Raw genomic sequence first — 16,378 nt, forward strand, 5'->3', positions numbered from 1 at the left:
AATAAAGAATTCTATTCTATTCTATGTTGTTCCTCAAGATGCTGAGTTTGGACACTATAGGGCTGGTTTTGTTTCTTTCATCCTTCTGTCAACCAGTTGGCTTATTAGCAAGAAGCTAAAAATTAAACTTTAATTGTTTGTTGCTAACCTTTAAACTTTAAAGTTTAAAAATTAAACTTTGTTTGTTGCTAACCTTGTAAATGAATAACTTGCAAATTAATTATTCAATTAATGAGAGCATGAAGCGCATGGAGTAGTCACCAGACAATTGACGGAGGCTTTTCACTGGATTTTCACTTTGGGTTGGAATTTCAATCTTCACATGGGATTTTGCATATTAACAACATATAGATAGCAGCACAACACAGACCTATTCTGGTGCACAGTATCAGGGTCATCAGGTAGACCAGAGCATAAAATCAGCTTCACATAATAACTACTTATATTTAGATTGACTTATAAAAGAATCATGAAAGTCTGATTGGGCTGTATCTCCACCTCCTTATAGTTTATAGAGAATTAAGAAGGAATCTGCTTGAACCAATTTTAAGTGTTATTTGGACATTCTAAACTTAAATCTTTGGCCAAGTTCCTATAGATCTTTATCAAGGGTTATCTTTCTGACTCTCTGCGTTGGTGGGCATGCATTGTGTATGCGACAAGATTTTAGAATAGCATGATTTTCTGATGGTAGCAAAACAGATATTGAGTTGTGGCATATACTTGGAAAAATATCCCTAAAAATGATTGGTGGAGCATCTTTGTGCTATGACAAACAGGCCCAGAGCAAGACTGAGTGAAAGAAAGTAGTACAGTTGTAAGAATTGGAAAAGGAAACTGAAAGAAACTGGAGAAAAAGTAATGGAAAATAAAACAGTGGGCAGAAATTTGCAACCCGCCAAGCAGCCTTTACAGCTTTTATACATTCTCATGTGCTTTGTTTTCCCCAACCGCAAACTAAAAAGTGCCAAATACTTTAGCACTTTGTTAAGGAGCAGCTAGTTTAACCCTTCAAAATGTTTATTATATTTATCGGCAACTTTTCTAATTCTATAATATTTAAAGAAAGACCCTGTTTATATTTAGTTCTGCTGTTTTCAATCCTAATTCCTAATATGTATTTTTTCTGTTGCACTGCTACCATGCTAATGATCACTATTTCATTGGTTTATCTATCACTATATCAATTGCCATGTTATGGCATCTTTGCAAGCTTTTACTATATAGAATAAGGTGTTGCAATACACAAACCTCATTTCCCATCTGTGAGTGAGTTAAATAGCATTGACTGCAGTTCAGTCCAGGGATTAAAAAAAAAAAAATCCTTTAACTGCTATGTTTGGCCAAGAGTCTTAATGAAAGTGTTGGCAGCAAATTAGCACATTCTCTATATACAGTAGGTACTCTAACACAGTTTGACAAGAGACTGTCAATATGCCATCCCTTAATAACTGGCTTACATCACGTACTTCCTCATCAGGAAATAATTTGTTTTTATTACCTGCATTCCAATAACTGCATAGATGAAAAACAACATAGCTATCAGAAGGGCAACATATGGTAGAGCCTAAAATGAAAAGAAGTTTAAAAATAATAACTTGCACCTATTTTTGAAGCTATTATGCATGGACTATACATTTTTCTATTTTTAATTTCTACTCATCAGAAATAAATAAAAATTGGCAGGGTTGGCAGAGAAATAGTTAATTAAAATGCTATCCACACATGAAAGTATGTTGTACTAAATTACGCTAATGTGTTGACTTCAATGTTGCTTGCTGTTTCAGCGTGGTGACTCAACATAAAGGTGAGTCTTATTTTATTTTATTTTAAATGTTATTTTAAAATAACATATACAGGTAATCCTTGACTTACAACAGTTCATCTAGTGACCATTCATAGTTATAACAGTATTGAAAAAAGTGGCTTATGACTGTTTTTCACAGTTACAACCTTTCCAGCATCCCCATGGTCATGTGATCAAAATTCAGTTGCTTGGCAACTGGTTCATAGTTATGACCGTTGCTGTGTCCCAGGGTCATATGATCATTTTTTGCAAACTTCTGACAAGCAAAGTCAATGGGGAAGCCAAATTCACTTAACAACCATATTGCTAACCTAACTGCAGCGATTTATTTAACTGTGACAAGAAATGTCATAAAATGGGGTAAAACTCCCTTAACACATCATCACTTAACAACATAACTTTTAGGCTCAATTGTGGTTGTAAGTCAAGGACTATCTGTACAGGATTAGACTTTATGATTAATAAATGCTTTTGAAATAATTTCAATTAGTAACTTCCATCCTGTTGAACAAATTAAGAAATATGATGGCATATTTCTGAATCAAGAATTAGCATGGTTGGTGTAACGGTAATGGTTACAAACCAGGTTATTATCCTTGTAATCATGGGCACACAGAAAATATGCTTCACCAATTTCTTGTAAAAATATTTAATCAGAACTGCAAAGAATTGGGCACAATTTAAGTGCTATGCAGATTATTCTATTATTCAGATCAGAGGTGGTATTCAGCAGGTTCTGACCAGTTCTGGAGAACCGGTAGCATAAATTTTGAGTAGTTCGGAGACCCGGCAAATACCACCTCTGGCTGGAGATCTTACAATCCTTTCCCCTGCCACACCCACCAAGCCACACCCACAGAACTGGGAGTAAAAAAATATGAATCTCACCACTGATTCAGATCTATACTGGGGCCAAATACCTATGGAACTGTCTTCATCCCATCACCTCAGCTCATCCCACCCAACCAGGCAGGAAGGGTGTGTTACAGATCCCATCATTTAAAGAATTCTTATTGGTGGATTCTAGCTGTTGCCCCCACCCTGTGGAATATTATTCTGCAGAGGTGAGACTTGCCCCAACTTTCCTAGTATGTCAAACAGGAGTTAAGACATGGCTCTGCAGCCTTACATGATGAGCCCAGGGGAATATGCAGTCATGGGGTCAGCCAATTATCCCCTGAAAGCCCTCTCTTCCCCTTTTAACTAATTATAATATCTTGTCTCCTCTTAAATATTTAAAATGTTTTTAACTTTTATATATACTGTTTTATATTTTAACATTTTAACATTTTATTGTATACCACCACCTTCTATACCACCATCCTCAGACACACAAGGGAGCTGGGCAGTACATAAATGTAAAAAATAACTAAAACTAAATAAAATAATGTAAATATATATTCCAATCAATATATATGCATACTCATGCGGACATACACACAAAAATACACACATACAAATGTATACACACAACAGAGAGACACAGAGATATTGAACATCCTGATAATACACAGAGCCATTCACCATTGTTTATACTGAATTTCACTCTGGCTCACCGTGCAATACCTAATACATTGCATTTTGACTCGAAAAAAGCAATTTATTTTAAATGTTACACATACCTGAAATGACTTAATAAATGTCCACAATAAAGTTCGGATTCCTTCTCCCCTGCTGAGGAGCTTCACTAATCGCATAACTCGGAACAGACGGAAAAATGTGATGGAGATTCTAGCACTGTCTTCACTGTTCTATAGGGTATTATACAGAAATCAAATCATGTTAAAAAGCAGAATACAGAACAATTCAGGAAAAAGAAAAACAATAACAAATGCAAAGGTGAAAGAAGTAAGGTTGGAATATGTGTTTCTAGGTCCTTTTCCATTTTATAAGTATGAGGTGACAGGAAAAAATTACATGCTGGTACACAAAATCCATACAAATGCTTCACTCATCACATGCATTTCCATGCTTTCCACATTGTTAATAGGGTCAAGTTGAATTTGCCTGTGGTACTCTTTGATAGGTACATCGACAACAAAATCAATCACTGCATACATTTTTATAGGACAAATACAGAAAAACCAGTGGAGAAAAGAATAATAAAAAGAATAAACTTGAAGTAGAGGTACAATCACTGGGGTTAGTTTGCTATCTTACCCCAGATTCATCAGTTGTGACAGTTTCACTTGGCTTTGGCTTTAAAAAATTAAGAACATTATATATTAAAATCAAAGTAAAAATGCTGAAAAATAATTCTACTTGATGATACTGTGAAGAGGGGAAAAAAGAATTCAAATTAAAGTTTCATAATATGATGCTGATTAAGAAAAAAAAATCCTTTTGACCTATGCCTTCATTAGTCATTTACGTTACTAACGGAATTGTGCAAAATGTTATGTTCCACACTGTAGTAAAATACACTTTGTTATTATTAAATTATCTGACCGTAGTTGGCTATTATGATAGGCTTCCCTTTAAACCATCCTTCCTCCAAATGATGTCTTCCATATCTGTTGGAACACAGCCTCTCAATTTCTTATCACATTTGTGTAATTTGCAGAATCCCAACACATCTGCAAACCATCAGGTAAGGGGAAGCTCTATTGATCCACTAGTCTTCAATTTGTGGGTAGTTATCCTAACTGAGTTGGGAGCTGATGGCATAGAAGTAACAATATCACAATTTTTAAGGTGAGAAATTGTAAAGAGAGAAACAGAGAAAGTGAAACAGAAAAGAATGGTGCCTCTCTATATAAATTATTGACCTTTTTACTATAAAACTCAGAGGTATTTGAAACTTGTTTTGTGTTGTTTGGGTTATCATAATGCTTCATAACAGCATAGGATTTGACGAAGGGCTATTATTCACTGGTGGAGATTCCATAGAATGGTGAACTTACAAGTAAGGAGTATGGTCTAAGATGAATACCTGGCATTCTGTAAAGTTATCAACGCTGTGTTGGTAACTTTAAAGGCACATCTGAATTTAGATGGATAATAATTCATGATTTATAAAAAGTTATCTTTCAGTTTCATCATTATTCTGATTTTCTCATAGTACAAAGATCTAAATTCTTATCAACTTCAGAGAAGTCCCTGTTTTACAGTCTATCGCTGCCTTTCCTGCCTTTGCACCCTCTAGGTATGATGGAACTGCAAACCTTCAAATTCAGTCCAGGTAAATTCTGAAGATGGAGAAAGTTAATCTATACTATCCTACAAGAACATTTTTCGAGTGCAGTATAAGTTGTTCTATGTTCACCAGCAAATTAAATGAAGAAAATAAAAACTGAATGGGAAGTTCCAGTGACAATCTGCTAATAACTTTGTTTCTTAAGAAACAATATGGAACTGAGAAATTTTGAAAAGTCTCAGATTTTAATAGTTTGGTGATTGTATTTTTAAAGGGAAGAGAAATCACAAATGCAACAACAAGGGAGCAAGAAATACAGCTCCTGTAAGAATGTTTGCATGTATTATTAAATGAGTATTGGTCAAGAAATCATTATGAAGCATAGGCAGCATATTGCCATAGTACGTGCAGATGTACTGCTGGCAGTAACATTCTGTGATGATAAGGCTAGTAGCATTTACTATCCATGGGGGCTTTCCACTCTCTGTGGAATTCAAATTACCACCTGATTGGGAACAACTGAGATAAAAGTTTGCTTTAACATCCTGAACATTTGATTGGTTCCTGGGGAGAGCAGAAGAGTACTGGGTTATTGAGGTCATTGACTTGATTTTTAAAAAAGCTTTTCTCACATTCTTAGGATAAAGAGTGCATTGTTGCTCTACCATTACTTGAGTGCAAATGTGATTTTCTTGCTCTGAGAGACATAAATACATACAGAGCACAGATCGAGTTAATTGCAATGGTAATAAAGATAAAAGTCAAGAAATAGTGAGAGAAATTCCCAAATCCTTGCTTTATATGGCCAGTCATCTGAATATAAACTGTTATAACAATTAAGTTACAACTGGGTCTACTCATATTAGAAAATACCCCCAAATATTTTCTGACATTTAACAATATAATATTTGATGTATGTTCTTTGCTCAAATAAGAGGCAATACTCTCATACCCAGGAGAATATTCTAATTAATACTGGCTAATGTGCATAAGGTACAGATTCCTAATATTTAGAATTGCTAAGAAAATGGACTATTTGGTCCTTACTTTATTAAAACATTTTACCAAAAGCAGTTAGATCACTTTGTAATCTGGCTATCATGTCCCCTCCAGGGAACCACAGACCACAAGTTGAGAACTACTCCTTTAAAGGACTAAATGTGCCTGAAGTATGACAACAAAAGAAGAGCTCTAACCTGGATTTTATTTGAATGTCTAAATATGTCTCCCAGGATTCTTTCACAACATTTTTTCATTTTCATTTTGCATTATATTATGTATATTAACAACTCAGTTTACAGTTTTGGAAGTCAATATGCTGAATATGCTGAAATGTCCTTTTATGTGGATTTTAAGAATCTTTGTAAACCTATCTTTAGAAATGAAACAAATATGACACATCTCTTATCTTGTCTAGGCAAAAGGCACAAGAAATAATATAAGGAGGAATGACTTGTGATTACAAGTAATGATTACTTACTTGCTATGTATCATTCATTTCTTCCCCTTTAAACTATAGTCTGTTACTATTGGGGAGAGTAGTGTGATATCACAAATATGTTATTTATTTATCACGGGTATAAGTGCTATTATCTAATCTCCACATTTGGCTTTACAGATAACTGATATCAGTTTGACTTCTAATGAAATGGCTTATATCTGTTGACACTGCTAATGCTGCATCCTGTTTTCACAAGATAGCTATCGCTGCCAAAAGGTAATGAGTTTACTAAAAATAATTTTAGAATTTTTTAAGCTGCTAGATTTATAGATGACATTTTTAACACCACTGGATTACAAGGTGTATACTTTTATTTGGGTGGGTGGGTGGGTGGACGGACGGACGGACAAACAGACAATGATAGATAGATGATAGATAAAAGATAGATGATATGCGTGTAGGTAAACATTCATCTTTTTAAAAATTAAAATATATAAAAATCTTCTTCTCCAATCTTGTGTCTTATTTTACTTTTGATTGCATGTATCTATTTGTAGCTTCTGTTTTCCATTTCGTACCTGGTTTAATTTAAAGTTTTTGTAGTTTCTTTGAATACATCATTTATTTTTCTGAGGTCATAGCCATCTTTGGAATAAGGAATGCAGGCACATATGAAAAATATGAAGAAGGCAGTTCAAGCATGTAACCAAAACACTCTTCTTTATTCTGTAAGTTGTGAATGCAATGCATGTTTTACAGGGGACAAGATTTCCTGCCATTTTAAAACCCTGCCTGAATGCACTCGGGGGAGAAAGTTGGGATATAAATTAAATACATAATCGCAAAATAATTTTGAAAAGTGGCACAAAATTGTTAAAAGCTAAATAAATCTAGTGTAGAACTGTCCCAAAATATAGCTGATATACTTGAAAGGCCTCAACAGAGAATGGCACACCTAGTGGAATCACTGATTCCAGAATTTAACTTCTTTAACTCCTAAATTTCAGATGAAATCTACCTTCCTGTAACTGTGGCCCATGAGATCTCTCGCCATGTGCTCAACGCAGAAGACAACATTGGGAACAAATATAAAGCTTTAGTTTTTTAAAGATATCATTATTCCTTGATGTTCCACATTGTTCAGACTGCATGCTTAAAGTTTTACATTTTAGGAATAACACACGTAAAGTGGAGGATGTCCAAAAGAAAGAAATCAAGGATGGTAAGGAACCTAGGAGGAAATATAATCAAAGGGTTGCCATATAGAAAACAGGTCTATGCTTTTTTGGAACAACAGTCATGCACCCTGAAATACCATCACCCAATGGTAACCAAGGAAGAAAGAGAAATAAGATACAGTACAAGAGGATGCTTCTGGATCCTGATCACATGATATGCATACTTTGGGACTGTGGTTACTTGCGATCCCATGTAAGGGAAAAGACTGGTTTTATTAGCAATGAAGAGCTTTCCTTTTTTTCTTACTTGACAAGAATCATATCTCACAGCAAACATCCTTCCATGCTTCATGAAGGGTTGATAATCCATTATTCAAAGTAAATACCATTGAATACATAAATATGAATCTACTTTCTTCCATATCACCTTGATTTTAAAGTTTGTTTTGTTGAAGCAGACAGTGCAGACAAATCATGAACATGCTCTTAAAATAACCATCCAAACTATTTCTCAGCCTGACATGTTAATATTACCATAAGTTCTTATAAAAATAAGTATGTCCATAGTGAATTTTCCAAAACAGTTGACTTCTTTTTCCCAAGTGAGAAGGCTAACTAATTGCTAATACTAGTTTTGGAAATCTGGCACAAAAACCACAGCTATTTGACTGTCTAATAATAAAACAGAGACAATATAAAATATATTTTCTAATTGTTTATTATACTTTTCAACTTCAGAACATAAATTTCACAAAAAAAACTCACCACAGTAAGCCTGTAGTATATAATCCAGCATGAATCATTTAGATCAGTGTTTCTCAACCTTGACACTTTAAATCTTGTGAATGTCAACTTCCAGAATACCCCAGTCAGCTATGCTATGAATTCTGGGAGTTGAAGTCCACAGGTATTAAAGGTTGAGAAACACCGATTTAGATAACTAGAGCTAGCTCTTAAAAATAAAACGAATATTAAAACTAGTGTCAGAGCCACTAGCTAGACCAGAGCAGGAAATCAATTCCACAAGAAGGCTAAAAGTACTTTTAGTGAGATTGGCTATAATAATCGAATCTTGCAAATCTGATCGTGCTGTACCTTCTCTTCTTCTTTATCTTCTAATAAGTTAGGGAGGCTTCTATCTGAGAGGCTTCTGAATCTTATTTGGCTGTTGTGGACTTTTAAAAAGTTTCAGCTCTTTCTGCCTATGTACCCTTTTCACAAATCTCAGGCAAAGTCATTTCTTTATAGCCAGTCAACAGAAGCTCATTATTGCTTGATAAATTAAATCAAAGAAGCAATTGCCCCAAATAAACATGAGGCATATGTCCTTAATAGATCAATGACACAAAACCACTTTGCTTAGCAACCATAATTAAACCTGAAACTATGATCACTTAACAGCCACCATCACTAAGTGGAAAATCATGTGTTTGTGATTGGCTTAAGGTCTTCCCATTTGTAAACCACCATGGTCATTAAGCAAAATATCACATGACTTCCTCCTTATCTAGTAACTCTTTTGTTGTAAACCAGTTGCAAAGAGCCCAAGTGACAGTCACATAGCTATGGGACGCAGCAATGCTCATAAATGTGAGGAATGGTCACTAAGCAATTTTTTTCATCAATGTCACTTTGAACATTTGCTAAATAAGGCAGTCAGTGAATGAGGGCTACCTGTACTTTTTCCCCATCTTATGTTCCAATGAAATCAGGGAAGAACCTGCCTAAATTATTTTGAATACTGCCTTGCTTCCCAGAACTTGAGGAAAGTTTCAGCCCTCTTTGTTTATACAATGGTTCTTGCCCATTTCCTTCAAGGTCATCATTAGGTCAGTATATTTTAGAGAAGCTATAATAAGGTGAAATAAAAACCTCTTTGTTTGCCAGCTTTTGTACAGACACAGTTTTTTTAAAAAAATGTAAGCATACTTCTTAAGGACAATTGAGAGTAATATTTGAAGGATTTATATCAATGGTCTGCATGCCAAATCACAATAACTCTTCAATATATTCCATCAGTTCTGCACCAAAGCCTGAATCTCTTGTCTGACTATCTCTTTTAAGAGCAGGATACAAAACTTCAGGAATTTTGAGTTTAATATTGGATTAATTTGAACCAATCACAATATTTCAGTCACATCTCTATTTACAGTATGACAATAAAATAATGAAAGAAAGGCTATTCCCACAATTCTGATTTTTTTGAGAAAAAACATTGTGATAAAAATATAATACATAAATTGTAGAAACAGACTATGAAATATAGACATGTACAACACTAAGTTCAGAAACAAATGGCAAATTTTCTTGTGTCAAGAAGCAAGCAGAAGAAGAAGAAAAAAGAAATCAAACTTCACAAGATGATCTATTATTGTTCAACAAACCAGCTAGTTTATTTGTACAAATCAGATGCCATATTAGCATGTCTCCAAATCAAGATATAGTCAAGTGCTCTGAATTCACTAAAGGAAATTTCAGGTACTATTGGATTAAGGATGAAGCAAGATGAAAGTAAATAACTTATCCAAAATTGTATCTATACCAAGACCATTCCTGGTACACAAACTTAATATTGTGAATTTCTCAATTCACAGTTATATTTTACAATTAGATCAAAAAAGTATTATAACAGAGTAGTTAAGAAAGGTGTGTGTGCATGTGTGTGTGTGTTTTCTCCAATACATACGTTATAAGTAATTTGGAGCTTGCTGAATATTCCCTTCCCCTGGAGAAATGGTATTGAGAGATTATAAATAATTGGATATAATTTATAACATAAAAACAATCTATCCTGAAAAGCTTACAACTGCGCTCTACACTCTAATTGTAAGCAAGGTCTCCTATATCAATAAAATGTATTATTCTAATTATAAAATGTTTTCACTGAATTGGTAAGGCCATTTATAAAATATAATTATTAAAATTTGGATAATATATACTTTATCAATTTTTTTCTGTTTGCAATACAACCTAATTTTTTTCGCTTTCTTCCACCTTTGTCCCCAGTCCCAAATATAGCTCTCTGCTAATGATGCAGATATCTCATGGATAGCAAACTGAATCAGGCCTATGAAGCTTGTGAGGTCACTCATTGTGCTTGAGGAAACTCGCGTTGTGCTGTTGTGACCATGTGGTCTTTTGAATGTGATATCTCAATTTCCATTAGAAATCTTTGTCATAGGAACATGTGACTAGAATTCATGATTCCTCCTTTACTTTTGGGGACACAGTCCACAGATATTATTGTACGAATAATAGAACTCCAGTTTCCACACAAGGTATAAAAATCCATCTCTTAATAGAAGGCGAAAGGATGTATGACTCTTCCAACTACTCTTTTCTACCCTGATGCTAAATGATCAGCCATTACTTTGTATGGGGAGAATAGGGTTACTTACATTAACTTCGGTTATAGCAATATCAACGACGCTACCAACAACAATTAAGGCATCAAAAGTGTTCCATGCATCAGTGAAATAGTGCTGTTAGGACAAGCATTCAGTAGCACGAGAAAACAGAAACAGAAAAGAAAGAGAAGAAAAGGACAGTGTTATAACACAGAAACACAATGTACCAGTACTGCATCTTTCCATCTCAAATCTGAGAAAACGGGAAGCAAACTATGAATTATGTCTGTCCTGCATTTGGAGTTAAGAAAATATCCAAAGTTCTGTGACTTGTCCAAATAACACAATAAAAGGGGGAAGGGAAAACAGAGATAAAGAAAGACCGGGGGGAAGGAGAAAGAGAGAGAAAAAAACAGCACAGTGGGATTGCGGGTGTTTGCTGGGAAATACTCACATCGGCTTCACTGAGAACGATGTCTACTATGCTGCCAAGAACGACGAGGGAGTCAAACGAGTTCCAGGCATCACTAAAATAGCCCTGAACAGAGCAGGCAGGGTGCAAATGTTTGTAATTACATATAAAATGTCAGAATATTTGCATACTTCTGTTTAACTTTTTCATAAACAGAAATTACATTAAACAAAAAATTTGTGGCCTCATGAGAAGAGAATAAACAATATTGCCTACTGAAGGAAAGGCTTATATGTGACATGACACCACTGCCATATGCCGACAGAGTTCTGCAGCAGATGGTTTATGTTGTAAATATGGACATAGGGTACTGGCAGTATGAGCAAAGAATATCTGCGCTCCACACTGTTCCAAGGACAATTCAGAGGAGAATATTAAAATCTAAATATGATTTCATGCTTCTATTTGGTTTACTTCTGCAAATTAATATGTTGCAACACCAAACATAAAGAAGTGTCCCTTAACCTGTTTGTAGAGTTATGTTTTAAGCAGAATCACTCCAAATCTCACCATGTAGATAGGAAAACAAGAAAATGGTTTACACAGTGCCAGACTATTTCCCATCAGAGTGTATTTTTTTAAAAACTTTGGCTGTGTTCACATAGCATGCTTAACTCATCAATGAAAGGGTTAATGGTTAGTATGTTGTGAGAACACCTATGCTCAGCCATAAGATAGAAAGGGGTAGTTTTAACATAAAATACAGCCAGAATAGTTGGAGTTTGCCAACAGTTTCAAAGACAATTTTTTGGTAGGTGAGCTTCCTACAAAGATGGCTGCATTTTGGGTAGAAATGGTTTAAGTCAGTTATGTGATATGAACTAATACCTTGACTAATAGTTTTGAAAGGTTTCAAAACAATGGTGGGATTCAAAAAGTTTTACCACCAGTTCAGTTGGCGTGGTTTGGTGCATGTGTGCACGAAACGTGCACTTTGCGCAGGTACAGAGGCATTGTGCAGGCGCAGAGGCGTTCCAACTTACCTCCTGCAAGCCTGCACTCTCCCGGTTGCTTCAGCAGCTGCCATGCAGAATTCTGCTGTGCCGCACAAAGCAGCTGCGCTTCAAAAGCAGAGGATAAAGGTGAGTATGGGAGCCCAGACGGGCAGGTGAGTCCAACAGCAGAACCAGCAGAGAGAACCAGTTCAGTCTCCGCTGCTCATCGCTGCTACCGGCTCAGCAGAACCGGGCTGAACCAGTAGAATACCACCACTGTTTCAAAAGGAAAATTCTCCAGATCTATTCAAAAGGGCTAAGGATTAAACCACAGATCTTCTGCCTAAAAGCAAGTATTCTAGCACTAAACTATGATCCTTCTGATGTTGTGTATGATTAATAATGCCCAAAATGAATTAAAAATTGAACAAAGTCAGTTTGACATACAATATAAGAAATTTTAAGAATAACTGTGATACTAATGGGCAACCCACAGATCCAGTGGCTGTTTTAATCAGTTAATATGACTCTTTTTAAAAATAAAATTCTCTCTCCAATTCCAACATGCAGTTAGTGCTCTTTGAGTCCTGAACATAGGAAATAAATAAAAAATAAGCCAGCAGAACTGATATTTCCAAATAAGAAATGAATCAGTTCTTTGCTGTCTCAATAACAGGTGCTTCATGACTATTGTTTGATCAGCACATTTCAGGAGAAAAGCCAGATAGATGTAAACAAAGTTGGATCATGAGAAGGTTGCAGTCACAAATGAGGAGTACCTCAGGCAAAGTATGGGCACTCCAAAATGTTTGCCAATCCTTAACCAGAGAATGCATGAATGAGCCCCTGTCTTACTAAGTCACTATAAGATTATTGGAATTTTAAATTGCATGTCACATATTAAACACTTTAAGTACACCTTTCCCATGCTCAATATTGTTTTCAGCAATGTGTAGGGGCAAAGCAAGCAAATACAAATAAGAACACAACTGAAAGAAATTGAGATGATTCCGGAAAAAGGAAAAAATGCAATATATGGACAAGTCACAGCAAATAAACTCACACATCTCATAACCTTCATCATTGTAATAACCGAAGATGAAATTACTTACTAGGTATCTTTTCTTTTTTGGCACACAAATCTGATATAAAATGGCAAGGGAAAATAATTCCATATTTGGTTACAGAATGCTTGGTTTTCATGACATCATGAACTTTGCAAATTTATGGTATTCAGTTTTTTTTTAATTGGAAAACAAGTAGTGGGATGGCTTGTAGCATAAAGCATGATATTGTCCCCCACTCCCTCATTGGTAAGTTGCAGGGCTAAACCCCCCTAGACTTCTGTGAACTGAGTATGCCCATCTGGAAAAGAATTCCTAAGTTAAAGCAGCTACTGACAAAGTTGAGATTCTTGGCTCAACAGACATTCTGATTCCAAAGGTGGCCTTATATGGAAGAGACTGTCTTCTAATGGAGGTTCATCTCCATTCAGCTTGTTGATATTGGAGGACCAGATTTTCATCAGTTTTGAGAGATGACATGGTTTCCTAGTCATCTCCTAGTTCAAAGTATAATTGACTACATGATGAATAATTGACATGATTTATGCATCTACAAAGCCTGGGATTAGATTGGATCCATAATCAAAATAAAAATCTGATAATGGCTTATATCCAAATTGTTATATGAATAACAACTGAGAACTACTGATTTAATAAGTCATATTAAATTTCTGGAGTTCTTTGCTTTTTTGTAAACTGTTCATAAGCTAACAGTGCTTCCAAATGTGTCAGCGCCCACCTACAAACATATGCCTGTTCTATTTGCCCAAATTATATATTAAAAATCTCTAAAATATTTGTGGGATAGGACACTATTTTGTGTTATACTACTACAATGGTTAGACATGCCTTGACATTGACATTCAATATGTTTGGGAGTGTAATATATGTTCAGAATTATCAGAAAAAAGTGGATTTATAACATTAATATATTACTTATTTATATATTATCAGCAACACATTTTTTTAAAAAACGTTTCTTCATTTTATTTCCTGCAGTTGCATAAACACTGTTATCAGATTTAAGATTTCTGGTGAAGATACTGTTTTTCTCATGATTAACCATGAAAAACTCACATTTACCTACTTATGTGTGCTGATCTAAGCAAAAAATACTTGTAAATTAAAAAGAAGCAACTAAAACAGAGATGCTAATTAAACCCTACATAATCTCTTACCTTCGGTTTAAATGCAATGAGTTTCAAAACCATTTCAACAGTAAACACTGCAGTAAACACCATATTCAGAATATCCATTGCATCATTAAAAAGTTTAGACTGTCCATAGTGCTATGAATAAAACAAATGAGAAAAATATTAATATAACTAAATATTTTTTCAGGCAATCAAAATAAACACATCTCTAACACTCTAACACAAATCTTATACTAAAAAGATTAATATGTTATTCTATGTTGTTAATATTTCACAAGGACAAGTTTGGAAAGTGCAGCAGAAAGGCTAAAAACCAGGAGATAGTGAGTTGCAGTCCTTCCTTAGGCACATTAGCCAGCTGTGTTACTTTGGACCAGTTATTCTCTCTCAGCCCAATCCACCTCACAGGGTTGTTGTTGTAGGGAAAATAGGAGGAGGTAAGTGTATTAGCTATGTTTGCCACCTTGAATTATTTATAAAAATAATTAAAGTGGGATTAAATATAAATAAATAATTAAAAACAAACATATGCTAGTCTCTTATTGCCCAGCTACAAATAGCATTCATTTGTTGGCGCTTTCTAAATTTACTATGAAATTTATTATGATACTGATATCAAAAAAAAAAATATTGCTCGCTATAACAAGACATTATTTCTCCCAATATTAGGAAATAATTGGTCTCAACATTTATTAAGTCACCCTTATCTTTATCTTAAAATATCATTTTTTTCCTAAATCCAATTGTTCTTTACCTCCAGCTCCTTTAAGAAAATCAATCACTACTGGTATTAACTATGATAATCCAATTAAGTTTGCTCTTAAGCAAGATTTGTAAGCAATTCTCGAAAGCTAGTTAATAGTAAATCATGATTTCTTTTAATCAAATCATGTTATTTGTTAAAGAAACCACAATGCCTAGATTTACATCTCAATTGTTTAAAAATCATAATGACTACCTTTGCAAAAAAGCACCAAACAAAAAAACTAAATGAATAACATCATGACTTGGCATAGCATGTAAATTCAGGTAAAACCAGTAAAAAGGAACTGACTAGCTTTGACCAGAATTAAACTGAAAGCTGGCAATTCAACAATTGGCTGAATTCATATATTGTGCTAAAATGCAATTTCTTTTTATTTTGGCTTGCAGAATAAGCCGGTGTGGCTTGATCCATAAGCAATGGTTCACAAACCACAGTGGGTGGGTTCATTGATGCCCGTAGCAAGCCAAGATGAGACAAAATTGCTAAAGTGTGCATTTTGACATCACAATGTAAGCACTACCTTTTCATACTACAGTAAGATTGTAGACAAGTGCAAGTAGTCTTTGACTTACAATCAGTATTGTGCCCAACATTTCTGTTGCTAAGTGAGACAGCTGCTAAGTGAGTTTTGCCCCATTTTATGACCTTTCTTGCCACAGTTGTTTAGTTAGTAACATACTTGTTAAGCAAATTTGGCTTCCCTACTTGTCAGAAGGTTGTAAAAGGGGATCATGTGAGCCCAGGACACTGTTGCTGTCATGAGTCAACTAGCCAAGTGTCTGAATTTTGATCATGTGACCATGGAGATGCTGTAATGGTCATGTGTGAAAATGGCCATAAGTCACCTTTTCAGTGGTGTTATAACATTGAGCAGTCACTAAATGAAATATTGTAAGTCGAGGATTACTGGTATACAAAAGTATGGATTTGGGATTATGTCACTGTGATATTCGTTTCAGTGCTCTGTCCCCTTGTTCACTGATAGATAAGTTCACAGAACACTAACACTAAAGCAAATATGATGGCTTAATAACATATGAACCCGGACAGAGAATCTCACTGTAATGGTTAAGCATTT

The 16,378-nt window shown here is 34.9% G+C and overlaps 1 protein-coding gene across 8 annotated transcripts in view; it reads right to left on the reverse strand.

Annotated features, from left to right (window-relative positions):
• Positions 1 to 16,378, reverse strand: part of CACNA1D (calcium voltage-gated channel subunit alpha1 D) — a 236,503-nt gene that overhangs the window by 55,370 nt on the left and 164,755 nt on the right. For 3 of the 8 annotated variants that reach the window (XM_087923876.1, XM_087923874.1, XM_087923875.1), the window contains exons 29-33: positions 14,559 to 14,669; positions 10,961 to 11,044; positions 3,968 to 4,006; positions 3,430 to 3,558; positions 1,502 to 1,567 (exon numbers count right to left, since the gene is read on the reverse strand). In XM_087923876.1, the coding sequence (XP_087780002.1) occupies positions 1,502 to 1,567; positions 3,430 to 3,558; positions 3,968 to 4,006; positions 10,961 to 11,044; positions 14,559 to 14,669 (429 nt within the window). Of the gene's footprint in view, positions 1 to 1,501; positions 1,568 to 3,429; positions 3,559 to 3,967; positions 4,007 to 10,960; positions 11,045 to 11,363; positions 11,448 to 13,428; positions 13,459 to 14,558; positions 14,670 to 16,378 lie in introns of all 8 variants that reach the window. The other 5 variants (XM_087923877.1, XM_087923881.1, XM_087923879.1 and 2 more) reach the window with 4 other exon arrangements.

Source organism: Pseudonaja textilis, chromosome 2, assembly GCF_049901715.1.
Source record: "Pseudonaja textilis isolate UNSWEBS1 chromosome 2, rPseTex1.2, whole genome shotgun sequence".
In the NCBI taxonomy this organism is placed as follows: Eukaryota; Metazoa; Chordata; class Lepidosauria; order Squamata; family Elapidae; genus Pseudonaja; species Pseudonaja textilis.